Source organism: Lipophrys pholis, assembly GCF_963383615.2.
Source record: "Lipophrys pholis genome assembly, chromosome: 15".
In the NCBI taxonomy this organism is placed as follows: domain Eukaryota; kingdom Metazoa; phylum Chordata; class Actinopteri; order Blenniiformes; family Blenniidae; genus Lipophrys; species Lipophrys pholis.
Genome location: NC_137642.1, coordinates 10,251,165 through 10,265,874, shown reverse-complemented (window position 1 = coordinate 10,265,874; position 14,710 = coordinate 10,251,165). Strand labels below are relative to the sequence as shown.

General features: G+C 39.2%; 1 protein-coding gene across 1 annotated transcript; it reads left to right on the top strand.

The window, feature by feature from the left end:
- Positions 1 to 610: 610 nt before the first annotated feature.
- prokr1b (prokineticin receptor 1b) lies at positions 611 to 8,631 on the top strand (the record flags this gene model as incomplete). Its single annotated transcript, XM_080481250.1, has 2 exons — positions 611 to 1,077; positions 7,926 to 8,631. 2 exons carry the CDS (start codon positions 611 to 613, stop codon positions 8,629 to 8,631), a joined length of 1,173 nt encoding a protein of 390 aa, XP_080337376.1.
- Between the last annotated feature and the right edge of the window lie 6,079 nt (positions 8,632 to 14,710).

Here is a 14,710-nt window from a genome sequence, read left to right as displayed (position 1 = left end):
CTCTTCACCTTATAATTTGCACTGTGTTTCAATTACTGGAGAAGTGCTATTACAAATTTGGTTTGATCTTACAAAAAAAAATGTTCTTTTGCTTTTAATAGGTTTTCCATTATAAAGTTGCTTACCTCATGTGCTTGCAGGGGGGTGTGTTTAAATGACCACGTTTGCAACAAATTACATTCACTGTCACCAGGCTGTGCCCAGTCTGAAGCTGACTTGCTGTAATGTGACAAGGTCCTAATAAATTACAAGGATGCTGTTGGATAAATTAACCTCACACTCACCCAGCTTTCATCAGAAAATGCAGAAATGTCACAAGGATAGCTCAAGGAGAACTGAGATCATGTAATTGGTTCTGATAACCGATTGTCACGCTCTTTGGAGAGCAACACTTACAGGAGAACTTTGTGTTCCAGGTGAGGATGCTTTTTCTCCTCCAAAGAAGAATCAACCAGTTCAACGCACCGTCATCACATAAACAGCTCCGTTGAGGAAGAGATCCCTGGTGTCATGTACCAAAAGGCATCACCGTCTTCAACCTAAATTGTTGGATCAGTTTGTGTGTCTCAATCAAATATTGCTTAACCAGTGTGACTGTGTGTGCTTTAAAATGGGGGATGCCAACATCAGCCATTTGTTATCTGCGTCTACAGAGATGCATGAAGGGGCTCCAGAGAATCAGCTGGATCATTACATGGAAGGCTATGATATGGACTATGGCATCCCCCCCGATGAGATCCCAGACACCACCCAGGGCCAGGCCTTTTTTGTGGCGACCATTGTTATCGGTGTGGTCCTCGTCTGCATCATGCTCGTGTGTGGGTTAGGAAACTTCATATTCATTGCCACGCTGACGCGATACAAAAAGCTCCGCAACCTCACCAACTTGCTCATTGCTAACCTGGCCATCTCAGACTTCATTGTAGCAGTGGTGTGCTGCCCATTCCTGGTGGACTACTATGTGGTGAAACAGCTGTCCTGGGATCATGGATTGGTGCTGTGTGCCTCTGTGAACTATCTCCGGACTGTGTCGCTCTACGTGTCCACAAACGCTCTGCTTGCCATTGCTGTTGACAGGTGAGTCTGTTTATCTTGCTGTTGATCTTTCTGTGGATATCCTTGTCAGTGTTTATTGGTGTTCAATTCAGTTATTTCGTTCAATATTCTTAAAGCTGTTTTTTTTTTTTCTTCCCCCAAACTGATTTTGAATCAAGAAATAGTGAAATGTCCTGTTCACATTTTCCCCTTTAAAGAATCTCATATAAACTACACATTTGGCTTATTACAGTTAAAAGAGTAAAGATCTGTCCTGAGTTTGAATTGACCATTGAATAGATTTTGGATAAAAACCATACTTAGTTTGTGCTCCAGAACAAAGTCAAGACTGCCTTAAACATAGGCTTCACACAATCTACAAGAAATTATTAGTAAATGGTGATGGTGTGACAAACCAGAAATGACATATTAAGTGTTGCAGAGATCATTACATTGGCTTTAGGTTCATAATGTATTTTAAAATGAGCTAAGGTGGTCTGCTGGTGAGCACTCCTGTCTTAAAGTGAAAAGACCCTGATTTGATAGGCTCCGATCTTTGGAGCCACCTATGATTTCTTATGGTGTAGTGATAACTGAGAGGGGACACATCACACCATTTGAATTTAAACATATATATGATTGAGCTTACTTTTATCAAATTCATGTTTACTGCCAATGTATAATGGGATTGTGTCACTATGAAGGCCGCCTTGTTGCATATTTTCTTTTGTGTTTGGCTTGTTTGTCATTTTCAGTCAAATAAGTATTTATTTTTAACCATTTTGCACCCACAAAAGATCACTTAAAAAATAAAATATAATCAATTTCTTTTGAAATAAAATATTTGTTACAAAACCAAACCACAGTAAAATCTGTCTAAAATATTTAATGAAGCATTTCAGCAGATGGGTTGTTTGTATAACTGTGTCCTTCACTGAAAACGTATTCAACTGGAGATAATAAAGTAGACAAAGTGCAGTCTGGTTAAGCAGTCATGTGATTGATTATTCTGAAAAATACAAAAGAATTCGAGGCTGCTTGACTGTCTGTCTATCTATCTATCTATCTATCTATCTATCTATCTATCTATCTATCTATCTATCTATCTATCTATCTATCTATCTATCTATTTAATTATTTTCCAACTCAACCTGTATATCAAGTTAAGTTGTCCCTCATTTCATGTTGTTTAAGAGATGTAGGATTTTAACTGAAAACTTTATCAACAAATGTAGTCAATTTAAGCTAATGATGGCTACAGTGGCATATTGATATAAATGTGGGTTGTTCATGAATACTTAAAGTATAAATGTCTATTTTCCATCAGTGACACCTTTGGGAAAAACACATGGTTTATCTTTTCCTTCTTGGTTATATTTTAAGTGGTACAAGCTTTATAGCACTGAGGTAATGGGTGCACAGAGTTGAAAAGTAATCCTTGTATATATCCAAATCTACTCAAGATGCACATTTTGATGCTGCAAAAACTTGGAAACAATCCAATATAATGCAACTGAAATTGAAAAGAACAAAACAACTAAACAAACAAACAAAAAAGAAACATGACAACAGGGCATCAACCATTTTCACAACATTTTGAAATATGAAAACCACGTCACTATTTGCATTTTGACAGTTCCTATTTATTTTGATGTATCACCAATCAAAATATGATATTTGTATTTGTTTACTTTCCCCACTATATTTCAAAGGTAATCTGAAACATGTCATAGTTCACTAGCTTGAAATCTCTAAGGAAAATGGCCCTCTTGTTATTCTGTTCAATATGCAGGTAGACATCCACTCTTGTTTAAGTGTTTGTATTGTCATGCCTCTGCGTCTGCCATTTTATTTATTTAGTCCTCATATGGCACAGGTGACACTCTCAAACATGGTACACGCCAGTGGATTTAGTTCAAAATTGTTTTTTTTACAGCCCAAACAATCACATCGTGAACCTCATCATGGTGGAGAGGTAATATATTATTTTAATCATTGTCCTTGAAATCAAGCCAAATCTACGGCTTTAAGCAATATTTAAAAATGGTAATATGCCTGCTGTGCACCAAACAGTAAACAGGCACAGCTGGTTTCTCGCACGTAGCGAAGCATTTGGTGGGTAATGAGCAAGCTATTTTCTTCCAGAGTTGGGAAAGTCCAAAAGGAAAATTAGTAACTGAGCTTGAAGAGCAAGGATGGGCTTTGCATAAGACATGAAATGACCAAGAGCCGCTTTGACAAATTCATTATACAAACTGTCATGTTCACATGGCAATGTTAACCGTCTGTTTCCAGAAATGGTAAGGATGTTGTGTGGCACATCCTTTTCATCCTGCAAAGGAAATGCAATGCTGCTGCGCTTGCTTTATCAGAGATGCGGTGTTATGGGTCCTGGATAGTTTGTTTGTTTGCACTCCCAGGAAATTGGTGCTTTACACAACTTCCACTGCTGTGTTGTTGATAATCAGTGGAGAGTAGCGGGGTGAACTCTTCCTGAAGTCAACAATGACTTCTTTTGTTTTGTCGACATCCAGGAGAAGATTGTTCCTCCTGCACCAGTCAGCCAGATGCAACACCTCCTCTCTGTTGGCCCGCTCGTTGTTGTTCCGAATCAGGCCCAACACTGTAGTATCATCTGCATACTTTATGATGTGGTTAGTCGGGGACCAGGCAACGCAGTCGTGTGTCATCAGTGTGAGGAGTAACAGACTCAGGACTGCACTCTGAGGACAGCCGGTTCTCAGAGCGATGACTTGAGGAGGTGTTCTTCACCACACGCACGGACTGGATCCACTTTAAGCCCAGGGGTGCCCGTTTGCTTTCCAGATGCTGAACGGAAATCAACAAACAGCATTCGCATATGAGTGTTCTCCTCCTCCAGGTGGTTCAGGCTCAGGAGAGTGCAGACGAAATTGCATCATCTGTAGAGCGGTTTGGACGGCAAGAAAACTGGAAGCGGTCGAATGTGGAGGAGGTGGGAGGTGACCTGCTGCTTTATCAGCCCAGAGAAGCACTTCATCATTACAGGAGTCAGTGCTATAGGGTGATTGTCATTTAGGCTGGTTATGTAGCTCCTTTTTTGGCACTGGTATGACAGTGGTCAGATTAAAACATGATGGGACAGTGGCCTGGTTCAGTGAGGTGTTGGAAATGTCTGTCAGAACCAAGGATCGCTGGTCCGCACACTCCAACTCTGTTAAGTGGAATGTTGTCTGGCCTTGCTGCCTTGTTGATATTTCTTCTTATTTTTAGAGTGCTGTGGACATCAGCTCTTTCAAACTGCAGTGCCTGCTTATCCAGCTGTAGAGCAACAGGTGCAACCATCCTGCAATTTCTGTGAATTAGTTGGTTGGCAGGTGTCAAAATATGCCTCTTCATTTAATTAATTTGGACTTGTCACAGTATGAAAATGGCAGGGATAAATTATAAAGCCTAAATGTTCAATGAATTTTATGTGGGTGCCTCTTTCTGTCAAGGTCCTTGTATTATGCTTATTACTAATTTTCACAGCGTGGGAGGTCAATAAGACACTTGGATGCAATAAAGTCTATATCAATTTGGTGAAACACCTGTGCTGTTTCCAACAAATTAAAACATCTTTTTTTTTTTTCAGCCAGATTCTCTTTCAGCCACAAAATTTACAGCTAAGATTCAACCCGATGAACCACCAGGGGAAACAAGAGGCAGCTGTTTTAAACAACAACAAAAAAAAAAATAATATATATATATATATATATATATATATATTCATGGAAATTGAAGAAATCTTGGAGGTGTAAGACCTGAACCAGGATTAATATTCAGGAGAGATGCAAGCCATTATTTAAAGCGAACTGTGGCTCCATTAACATTAAAGAACCTCAGCACAACGTACGTATGTGCCAAATGTCAAACGATTATGTAGCCATTAAGCTCTGCAGACACCTGATAATGACTCATCCATCGGAATCAGGTGTGTTGACTTAGGGAGACGTCTGAAACATGCAGAGCTCTCCACCTCCAGAGTTGGACAGCACTACCTCCAACCTTCTCCTGCTTACGTTCATATCTGCAACTGACATTTAGCTGGCTCCAGTGTGCACACTGCATCAAGTCTCACAGTGAAGACATGACTTCTCTGAACTGTGGACCTCATAAGCAGAGACATCATTTGTGCCAAATAATAGGCTTGTATGAATGTCTTGTCATCTTTCCCCGAGCTGCTACTGTTGCTGCTGCCTCCCTGTATGCTTAAGCACTTGCCCATTCACAGGGACGTTGCACAGGACTCAGGAATTTTCAGTCGAATCATTACGACAGCAGTCCTGTAGATGTGAATATATATGATCTCACACCCCAAATCCAGGAAAAACACATATGATCGGGGATGTCAGCTTTGGTTTAGTCACTTGGGGAAAAAAAAAAAGAAAGTCTACTGGCGAACTTCATCTAGTGTGAATGTAGCATATTGGTAGTGAGAAGTGCCATCCTAGTTTATGGTGTCTAATTGATCTGTCAGGGTTACTGCCTGCCCTGTGCCTTCGACATTAAAAAGCCACAGGCACTCAAGCTTTTGTAAGCATCATTAAATGTTTGAGTGCGTGGAAAAAATGCTACAGGTTTCCTTTACTAGTATTTCGGTGAAGTGTTATCAGCCCCTTTTCGTATTCTGTAAGATTCAATTTTAACAGAACAACCGACCTAAAGGTCAGTCTCAAGAATGCCAGAATGCCATAAAGTCTCCAGAATGCCACATTGTTTGCGGTAGTTTTAAAAAAAATAATAATTTCAGTTCATATAAATGTACTATTAAGAGTGTATTTAAACTGGCATTTTGCACAGAAAACCAAGGGACTTTGTGCTGTGAACCTCAAAGAAGCGGCCCTGTGCGCGGCACCATTGTGCTCAATAATCTTCCGAGATAATGTAATATCAGACAAACAGACGTCAGAGTAGCATTACTGCTTCTCATCTTCACGCAATAAGCCAAAGTGCAATCTATGCTTCTTTCATGGGGACTGAACAAAAGAATGCCCTTTTACATATTGATGTGTACGTTTTGTGAGCCTACTGTTTTGTTGTTTAGATCATTGCATAAGCAGGAAAAAATATTTTGTTAAAGCTGGATTGTCTAAAACAATTATTTTTGCACCATTGAATATTCCAGAGAGATAGTTTTAGGGACAATAAAGCAATCAGAAGCCATTTTTGAGCTTGTGTCTTTGGTTATAGAGCAATATTATTCTTTTACATGGCCAAATTTTGTATCCATACAGAGGGGATCTATATTGAAAATATTGAAATAATATAAACATCAAGAATCTTGAGGCCAGAACAAGAGTCTTTTTAAAAGATAAATAAAGAAATAAAGAATCAACACATGCTAATCCTACTGCATTCCAGTCAAATGTGTTCACTTCCGTTTACTCCAGTCGCGACACAGTCAAAACAGTTGTAAAAAACAAGGCTTTAGTTGAAGAGTGCATCACTTAATCGGGGCGCCGCCTCGGTGGGTTGGTGCGCTCTTCGCTCCAACTGCCACAAAGAATTTTGTTGTACCTGTGTTGCAATGACAATAAAGATATTCTTATTGGTATTAATGTATTAATTCTAAAAGTAGCACTGTGTGGGAATGTTTATATAAGCAGAGAGGTGTTATGATTGTGAAGGGAGCAAAAATAGAAGAAAATGTATAGTGTACATTTCAATGATGAGTGATGTAACTGACTTCTTTACAAGGACAGTGTCATACTTGTTTTGCATTAAATACAAAGCTGTCTTTCAGCTCTCTTGGATCATGGCTTACAATATGTCCATGGAAATGTGTGCCGTATCACAACACCAAAGGTTATTTTGGAGAGAATCGCAGCTGTATGTATATCACTGTGCAGTCAATACGGCTTCACTCATGCTAAACACTGTCATTCACAAAATCACTTAAGTTTTTGTGGTGAACTCAAACTCGCTTCACTTCACTTGTGTCAAAATGGACACTTTGTATCCTAATATATCAAAATGAAATGGCGCCCTTGAAGCAAGAATTACACACCAACTGCTTCTGAGGTCATTAATCTTCATCCCACAGGAGCCACAGGGGCAGTTGTGGCTCAGGTAAGAAAGTGGTTTGTAACCTGACCGTCTGATAGGCAGTTCGATCACCAGATTCAGCTGAGGTGAAACAGTGAAATTTCGAAACATTTACAGTGTAGTAGAAAACACAGCAATAAACATGATCCATGCCTTCATGGTTTGTGGTTTGGAGCCAATCCCAGCTGACTGTACGTGAAAGCAGGTTACACCCTGGACAGGTTTCCAGTCCTTCACAAATATTTTAAATACTCAGAAATATTGTACAGAATTGAGAGTTACCTATAAGTCTCAAATGCATGATTTTGGACAGCAAAAGAAATTGGAAATAAGCCACATGTGCTTCATATTACAGAATACTGTTTTCTAGGAAACACTGCAAAATACACATTTCATTTATAAAATGAAGTAATAATTCTAAATAGTGGCTGATATAACTTTTTTTGTCATCATGATGGTGAGCGACACCCCCATGCTGCCTCCATATGCAGAACATTTTAAATTCTACTAGATCTTTATAAAAAAAAAAATAATAATTAATAAAGCTTTATTTTTCTAAAGTGCCTCTCTTTTGCTATACATCTGCATCCTCTGTATTCTCAGAAATATTCTTGGACTCACTGAAAAAAAATCACCCCTCCCAATATTTAACATTCAGTTTGCTTTTCATTGTAGCATTGTGCATTGAACACTGAACTCCTGGTGAAGACCGGGGCCTTTTCTATCAATAGAACTCACACAGCAATAAATGAGCCATTTCATTTTATAGTGATGTTTTTTTTCCCCTGCCACTTCAATAATTCTATATGTCTGTACTCCTCCAGGTACATGGCGATTGTCCACCCTCTGAGGCCTCGTATGAAGTACCAAACTGCCTACTGCCTGATTACTGTTGTCTGGATTGTTCCCATTCTTATATCGGTTCCCTCGGCTTATTTCGCTTCAGAGACCATGTACCCTCATGGCGGCAGCAACCCGACAACTCACAAGGTCTTCTGCGCCCAGATATGGCCTGTGGACCAGCAGATTTACTACCGTTCCTACTTCCTGTTTATCTTTGCTGTGGAGTTCGTTGGGCCCGTGATTGTCATGGCGATGTGCTATGCCCGAATTTCCCGTGAGCTCTGGTTCAAAAACGTCCCGGGTTTCCAGACGGAGCAGATACGGAAGAGGCTGCGTTGTCGCCGCAAGACAGTTATGGTTCTGATTGGGATAATGGCGGCATACATCCTGTGCTGGGCGCCGTACTACGGCTTCACCATACTGCGAGATTTCCACCCGACACTCATTTCCCGACAGAAAAACTCCCTGGTTGCCTTCTACATCATCGAGTGCATTGCCATGAGCAACAGCATGATAAACACTTTCTGTTTCGTTAGTGTCAAGAACAACACCGTGAAGTACCTGAAGAAGATTGTCTTGCTGCGCTGGAGGTCAACGTATGCCCCCAGTAAGACAGTAGATGAAATTGATATAAGAACCTCCTCCATGCCGGTAACGGAAGAAATCGAATGCATCAACTTGAGGTGAAGAGGGGAGGCAGTCATCAGTCACGGAAGAAAAAAAAAAAAAAAAAACATACAGGTGATGGTCATAATAATTGGTCTATTTTGGATTCTATCTTCAAAGTCTGATAAAGGGTTTCAGTTGGTTGAAGCACAAGTTAAAGTTCAGAGATTGTAACCCATGAGTGCTGTAACATAATTGAAAAGAGGTTTTTATCTGTATTATGAGAATGTGATTCGTACAGTGCCTGTAAAATGTGCATGGTGAAATACTGTAGCTTTTGTAAGACTTGTGAATAATAGCCAGCACTGCCCTTACTGATTGATCTATTACGCTTATATCAGTATTGTTTGTGTTTGTACGTGAAAATATGTCTATTTTGGAACTTAGAGTTCAAGTTTTGTGCATTTTTTCACTCTATACTTCTAAGAATTAAGCTTTAAGCAGGGTCTTTTTTCCAAAACGTGTTAGCCCGAAAAGACAAACCCCAATGTCCTATGAATGTATTTATTATCAAACGTTTGTTTTTGTTCAGTTTTCTCTGAAAGAATTGAATTATTGCATGCTTTCCTTGTAGTGTAACAGAGTTTATGTGCTTTCCTGGTAATAAACAGTGGGATGTTGGATACAAGGAATGCTTCTTCTTTTATTTTTTTTACTAAGCTTTCTCTTTTCATTCAATGCCACTCATTGTTGGTGGAAAACATTCAAAGGTGTTGTGATTACAGCAAACAGCATCATGTTATCTCCAGCCATGCACAGAGAAATGGTTTGGCACTAAAACTCAATATTCATTCTCACTCAGTCCCAATTTCTTACATGTTTGCTTAGAGTCTCAAAATAAGAATTACAGTGGCTTTCACTGTTAATGTTGGCAAAATAACACAGCAGAACTCAACTCCCATAAGGAAGACCCAGCCAGATGCATTAAATTGCTATTCCTGCATCTGTGAACAACATCAAACATACTCCAAGCCCTTATAGAATATACGGTATAGATTGGTACTTTTAACAGGTGTGTCAGCAAGATGAGACCACATGCTGTGTTGATAACCTCAGAATAGCTGCAGAAATGTACCTTACGTTAAACATCAGGTACAGGTGTCAGTCTCTCTCATTCAACAAGCCAGCTCATTAAATGTACATTTCTTTCTCTCATTGTGTCAGGTCTCTGTGTCAGCCCCTGTGTGTCTCACCTCATGTTTCCAATTAACCAGGCCTTCTCCCTCTGTGTCAACCCATCATTGAGTTCCACCTGTGTCCACCCCTTCCCAGTGTATTTAAGCCTCCCGTTCTCTGTTGTCTATGGCAGTTCATTCCGTCAACCTGTTTCGTCCACGTCCCGGCTCCCCTGTGTTACCCGTTTGGTTTTTGGACTTTGAAGTTTTTGATTTTTTTTCTTGAATAAACTCCATTTTTGTACCACCTGGCGAGTCTGCGCTTGGGTCCACCTGCAATTCCCTGACAAATTGCCCTTTGCTGAACTATACTTGCATTGCTTTTTCGGTCATATCATATTTGAACAATATCTGTTTCATTAAAATGCATAAATATCTTAGCTGCTATCTCAACTGACATTTAAATGTCAAACTATCCAAGAAATGTTTTGGTCTGGCATTTGGGATTATTAAGGCATGCATAATGGCATGTTGTCGTTTAAATCATTTGAATGACAGATATTTGTTGGTACAACCCATTCTACATGATGTTCAGAAGACGTTAAAGTCCATGGTCAGACTTTCATTGTCATGTTAGGAAAATAGACATGTGTTGGGATTAGGCTTGTGAGTTCAGTTCAATACGTTCATCAGAGTTGCTACCTGACCTTGATGTCTTTCTGCTTTGCTTGGATGAACGTCGCGCTCGTATCTCCTGCGCTAAATCATTTTATTGGAGATGAAATCTAAGCCTGCAGCTTGATAACTTGATGCAGGGCCACGGTAAAATTGATCTCTCCTAGTTTCTGCTACGTTTAACTGTGATTTTGTGCTGCGGAATTGATGCGAAAAGAGAAGCCCAAGTGTCAACTGTGGCAACTTATACATCGTGATTCATTTAATTTCATTGAACCTCTGAAAAGTATTCACAAAGACAGCTTTGGTTTCGTGGCTGGTATCTGATATGGTTGAATATCACAATTACATTTGTGTACATGAATTTATTACCCATATAGCAATAGACCTACTTGAAATGTCACACTATGTCTTCTGGCATTTCTCACAGTTCTATACTACTGTAGTTTTTGCGGTTTCATGTCATGTCTTTCCACGTCATGAAGGTGCTATCCTACATACTGAAATACTTCTCTTGTCATTTTATGTTACTTATCTTTTGTAGAGGATAAAAATCAAACTGGCTTATGTAGTAAGCTGTAAGACATAATCTGTTGAGCACCTGTGCCAGAGTGATGGCATAGCAGCCGGTGTCTGTGCTGCATTCATGGTTATGTTTTGGCATAGCTGCTTTTGTTTTGTATTGTATCCATAGCAATGTTGTTGTTGTTTTTTTTTTAAATGGGATGCTCTACCAACCGTTCTAATCCTGTCACAAGAAGGGCCAAATAAGCTGAATGGCCCTCAGGAAATACGACACCGTTAAAACTCCCGAATGACGGTAGGTCAAGATGACCGCTGAGTGGCCCTCAACTATAGGACACCTTTAAACTCCTAAATAAGGTAGAAACACAGGGGAGGGGCTTTCCAAAAGGAACTTTTGAAGACATGATTGGTTCCAAATGTGTGATTAGCATTCCATAAAAATAAAAAGCAGGACCAGAGATGAGCATATAAGGCAGAATCAAACGTTGTATAGCCAGTCTTGGACCAGTCGAAGATTCAGAGTTTTGCCTGTTTTTGGGAATAAAACATCATTTGCATCTAAATCCAGCTTCTCATTTTTTTTTTGCTTTGTGGATCAGTTATTTACCAGCAGTGCTGGAGAATTAGAAACAAATGCTTGTGGGATCACCTATCAACCCATCTGGCCCAGAACAACATACCTGATTGGTTCCACAACCCTTTCCCATGCTGATATGTTTGTATGTATGTCTGCCCTGCTTGTATGTCTGTATGCGGCCCACGTGTTTCCTTTCCTACGTCATTTCTCCTCCCTTTGCTGATTTAGGTTCAAAACCCTACCTGATCTCTGCTGTGTCTACATGTTTCTCTTCAAATCCATCCTACCGTGTACATAGTGCCTGGTTCCTTTTATTGGCTCTGTGCCTGTGCGTGTCGTGGGTATCTGTTGAATACCCAGCTTTCAGAGGAAGAGCTGATTTCACTTTTTTACCTTCTCTTGGATAATTAACAGGATCTGGATGTTCCTCAGTCCAGTTTATATGTGTTTTCAGGGCTTGGAGTGTGTCTGCAGCCATGTTCGGCTCAGATTTTAGTTTTAGAAGTACTTCCAAAGCCAGGGCTTCTACTCCTGGCTATTTGATTGGCGTTGAAAATGAGTCACTTTCCAAAATGATGGAAATACAGAGGGAACAATGAACAACAAAGAATGAATGCAACAGAATACCAGAGAAAATGTCTCCTTCACATCTCCAGATAGTTTGTATGTTCTTCTAAGAAGGCATCCTGGAAACTTTCTCCTTACGTTCTACTTCCACTCTACTCTCTTCCTGACGTAACTCCCACACGTGCCTTAAAAAAAATGTTTCCTCAAGTTTTTTTAGTGTTTTTTTTTTATTTATTTGTGAATCATATTTTTGAATTATTATTTTTTTCTCTGACAGCTAACTGTGAGCCAGTTGGTAATAAATACATTTCCTGCGGGTGTGTGCACACATGCAGCTCTGCATGAAATAGTCGGGTCTGTAAATTCAAGTTAATGTTAATGTGACTCACAATTAAACATCCTACAAGATGGTGTTTGAAGGAATTACCTTTGAACAATAACTTTTTTAGCCCACTTTCTTAAAATTTCAGTAAAAAAAAAATCACACATTTTCTGAAATTATATTTAGTTTAAAGAAATATTCCTGTTCGCATCTGTTTGCAAAACACATCACGCAACTGCATCTGGGAATAGAAACATTCAAGTATTTTCTTTCTTTAATTCAAAATATTTTGTTGTTTTTTGTTGTTTTTTTTTTTCAATTCTCTCATGTTCATTATGTCTCATGCTTTACTGGATCAATAATATTTCCCCCTGTAAATACACTCAAGTGAAGCACTGTCAAGCACGCGAAACACAAAGCCACTCTGCTCTGGTTAAATTCCACCTCCTGCTAATGCAGTCACCATCATTTGATTTCCATTACCGAAGGCAAACAGGAAAAACCACAGCTTATAATCATTTTACATGAGCTCATGGTGGTAGGTTAAAAAAGGTATTTTACTCAACTGGATTCCCATTTTAACAAGCTCCATACTATTAGCCTGTGAAGAAGTGATATAAGGAATGAGATGTTATCTCCAGAACATTTACTTAAAATCGCACTAGCCTGACCGCTATTCTTATTCTAATCATCATTGGACAGTACAAAGTGTGTCCCACTTATTGTTAGTCACGGAGCTTAATCATGCTTCCGCTTGTTTGTCCATTAATTTCTTGTTTAGTATGTTGACAGCTTGTGAAGAATGCCGCCTCTTATGCAAATAGTCTTCGTGGATGTCATTGGAAAAGGTTTTTGTTGACAGCGTCAACGTCCTCTCCTATGGTGCCTATTAGTCTCTCTCCCCGCTCGTCCCTGTGGGGGCGTTCTTAGCGCAGTACTTCCTCTTTGATTCTCGTACGTGACCTTCCTGGAGAACCTGTTATTTATGTTGGACAATTAAATACTTTAAAACATTTATTTTTTCCTTTGACAGGCAGTTCACACTCCCCTTGGTCTCCATTTAATATGGTGTGAATGTTTACACACGCTCATTCTGCTCAGAATTTTATATTGTACTTACGCAGAAATCAATTATATTATATTCTTCCGATGCTGCAGTGACATTTGACATTTCTTTGTGTCAAGTCAAGGAAGAAAATAATTTAAGTTTTTCCTATATTTCTTACCTAAAATGCCAGACATTGTACTTATATGCCACATTGCTTATGTGGATGTTGGGCTTTTCAAGAAAAGGTGACACGTTTCAAAGTTTAATTAATAATAATAAAAGGTGCCAGTAGGAGCTGATATGGAAATTATCCTAATTTATGAATCATAGGTTGCATGTTGTAAAACTCCCTAGCTTGTTCCATCTATTGTTTGATTTAGGAGATGGAAATGAGGTTGGTAAGGACAACTGGTAAGGAAACATACAATTTCTAAGATTACAGTATATTCATTTAGTAATTGCTGTATTTTCAATTATCTCAATTTTGAGATTGATATAAAGACAAAAAGTCAGAACTTTTGATAAAAGAAATTTAAAAAAAAATCACAGTGCAAGTAATCGCATTGTTGCATGCAAAGTCTTTTTATTTATTGTAAAAGTGTTGCGTTGCAATGCAAACAAAAGTGCAACATCATTTGGTTTACCAATAACAATTACAACTACAGTAATCGCTACAGGCACTTTTAAGTGGAAGAGTTTACAAAGAACTGGACGATTGTGGTCTGAGCTTCGTGCCTCTCTCACGTTTGCAGGGAGTGGGTTAATGTCTGTTTGCTTGCGGCTCTCTCTTTGTCCTCTCCTTTTCTCTCGTTCTATCCCCTAACACCAACCACAATATCAGAAAGTCTCCACCTCCGAGCCTGGTTCTGCAGAGGATTCCTCCTATTGAAAGTTAATTTTCCATTTCCACCTTTGTGTGGCGTTTGCATGTTCTAAGCGTTTGTGGGTTTTCTCCAAGTACTAAAATCTACCTGAGATTCCCATAGGTATAAGTCTGTGTGGTTGTCTCTCTCTCTGTGTTTGCATTGTGATTTACTGGCGACCCGGATCTCACCCATTGTTAGTTCCAACGTCCAGTATTTTTATTTTTTTTTATTAAATTTATAATGTGAACTAATTCTTATCCGAAACATTACATTTTATGGGTGGGATGACTGCATGAGTAAAAGTAAAAGCCTCCAACCAACAAACTCTATGTAGTTACTATAATCAGTTCTTGAAAACAATATTTTTCAATTTTCGAAAAAAATTGAACGATTCTGCAGAATGGA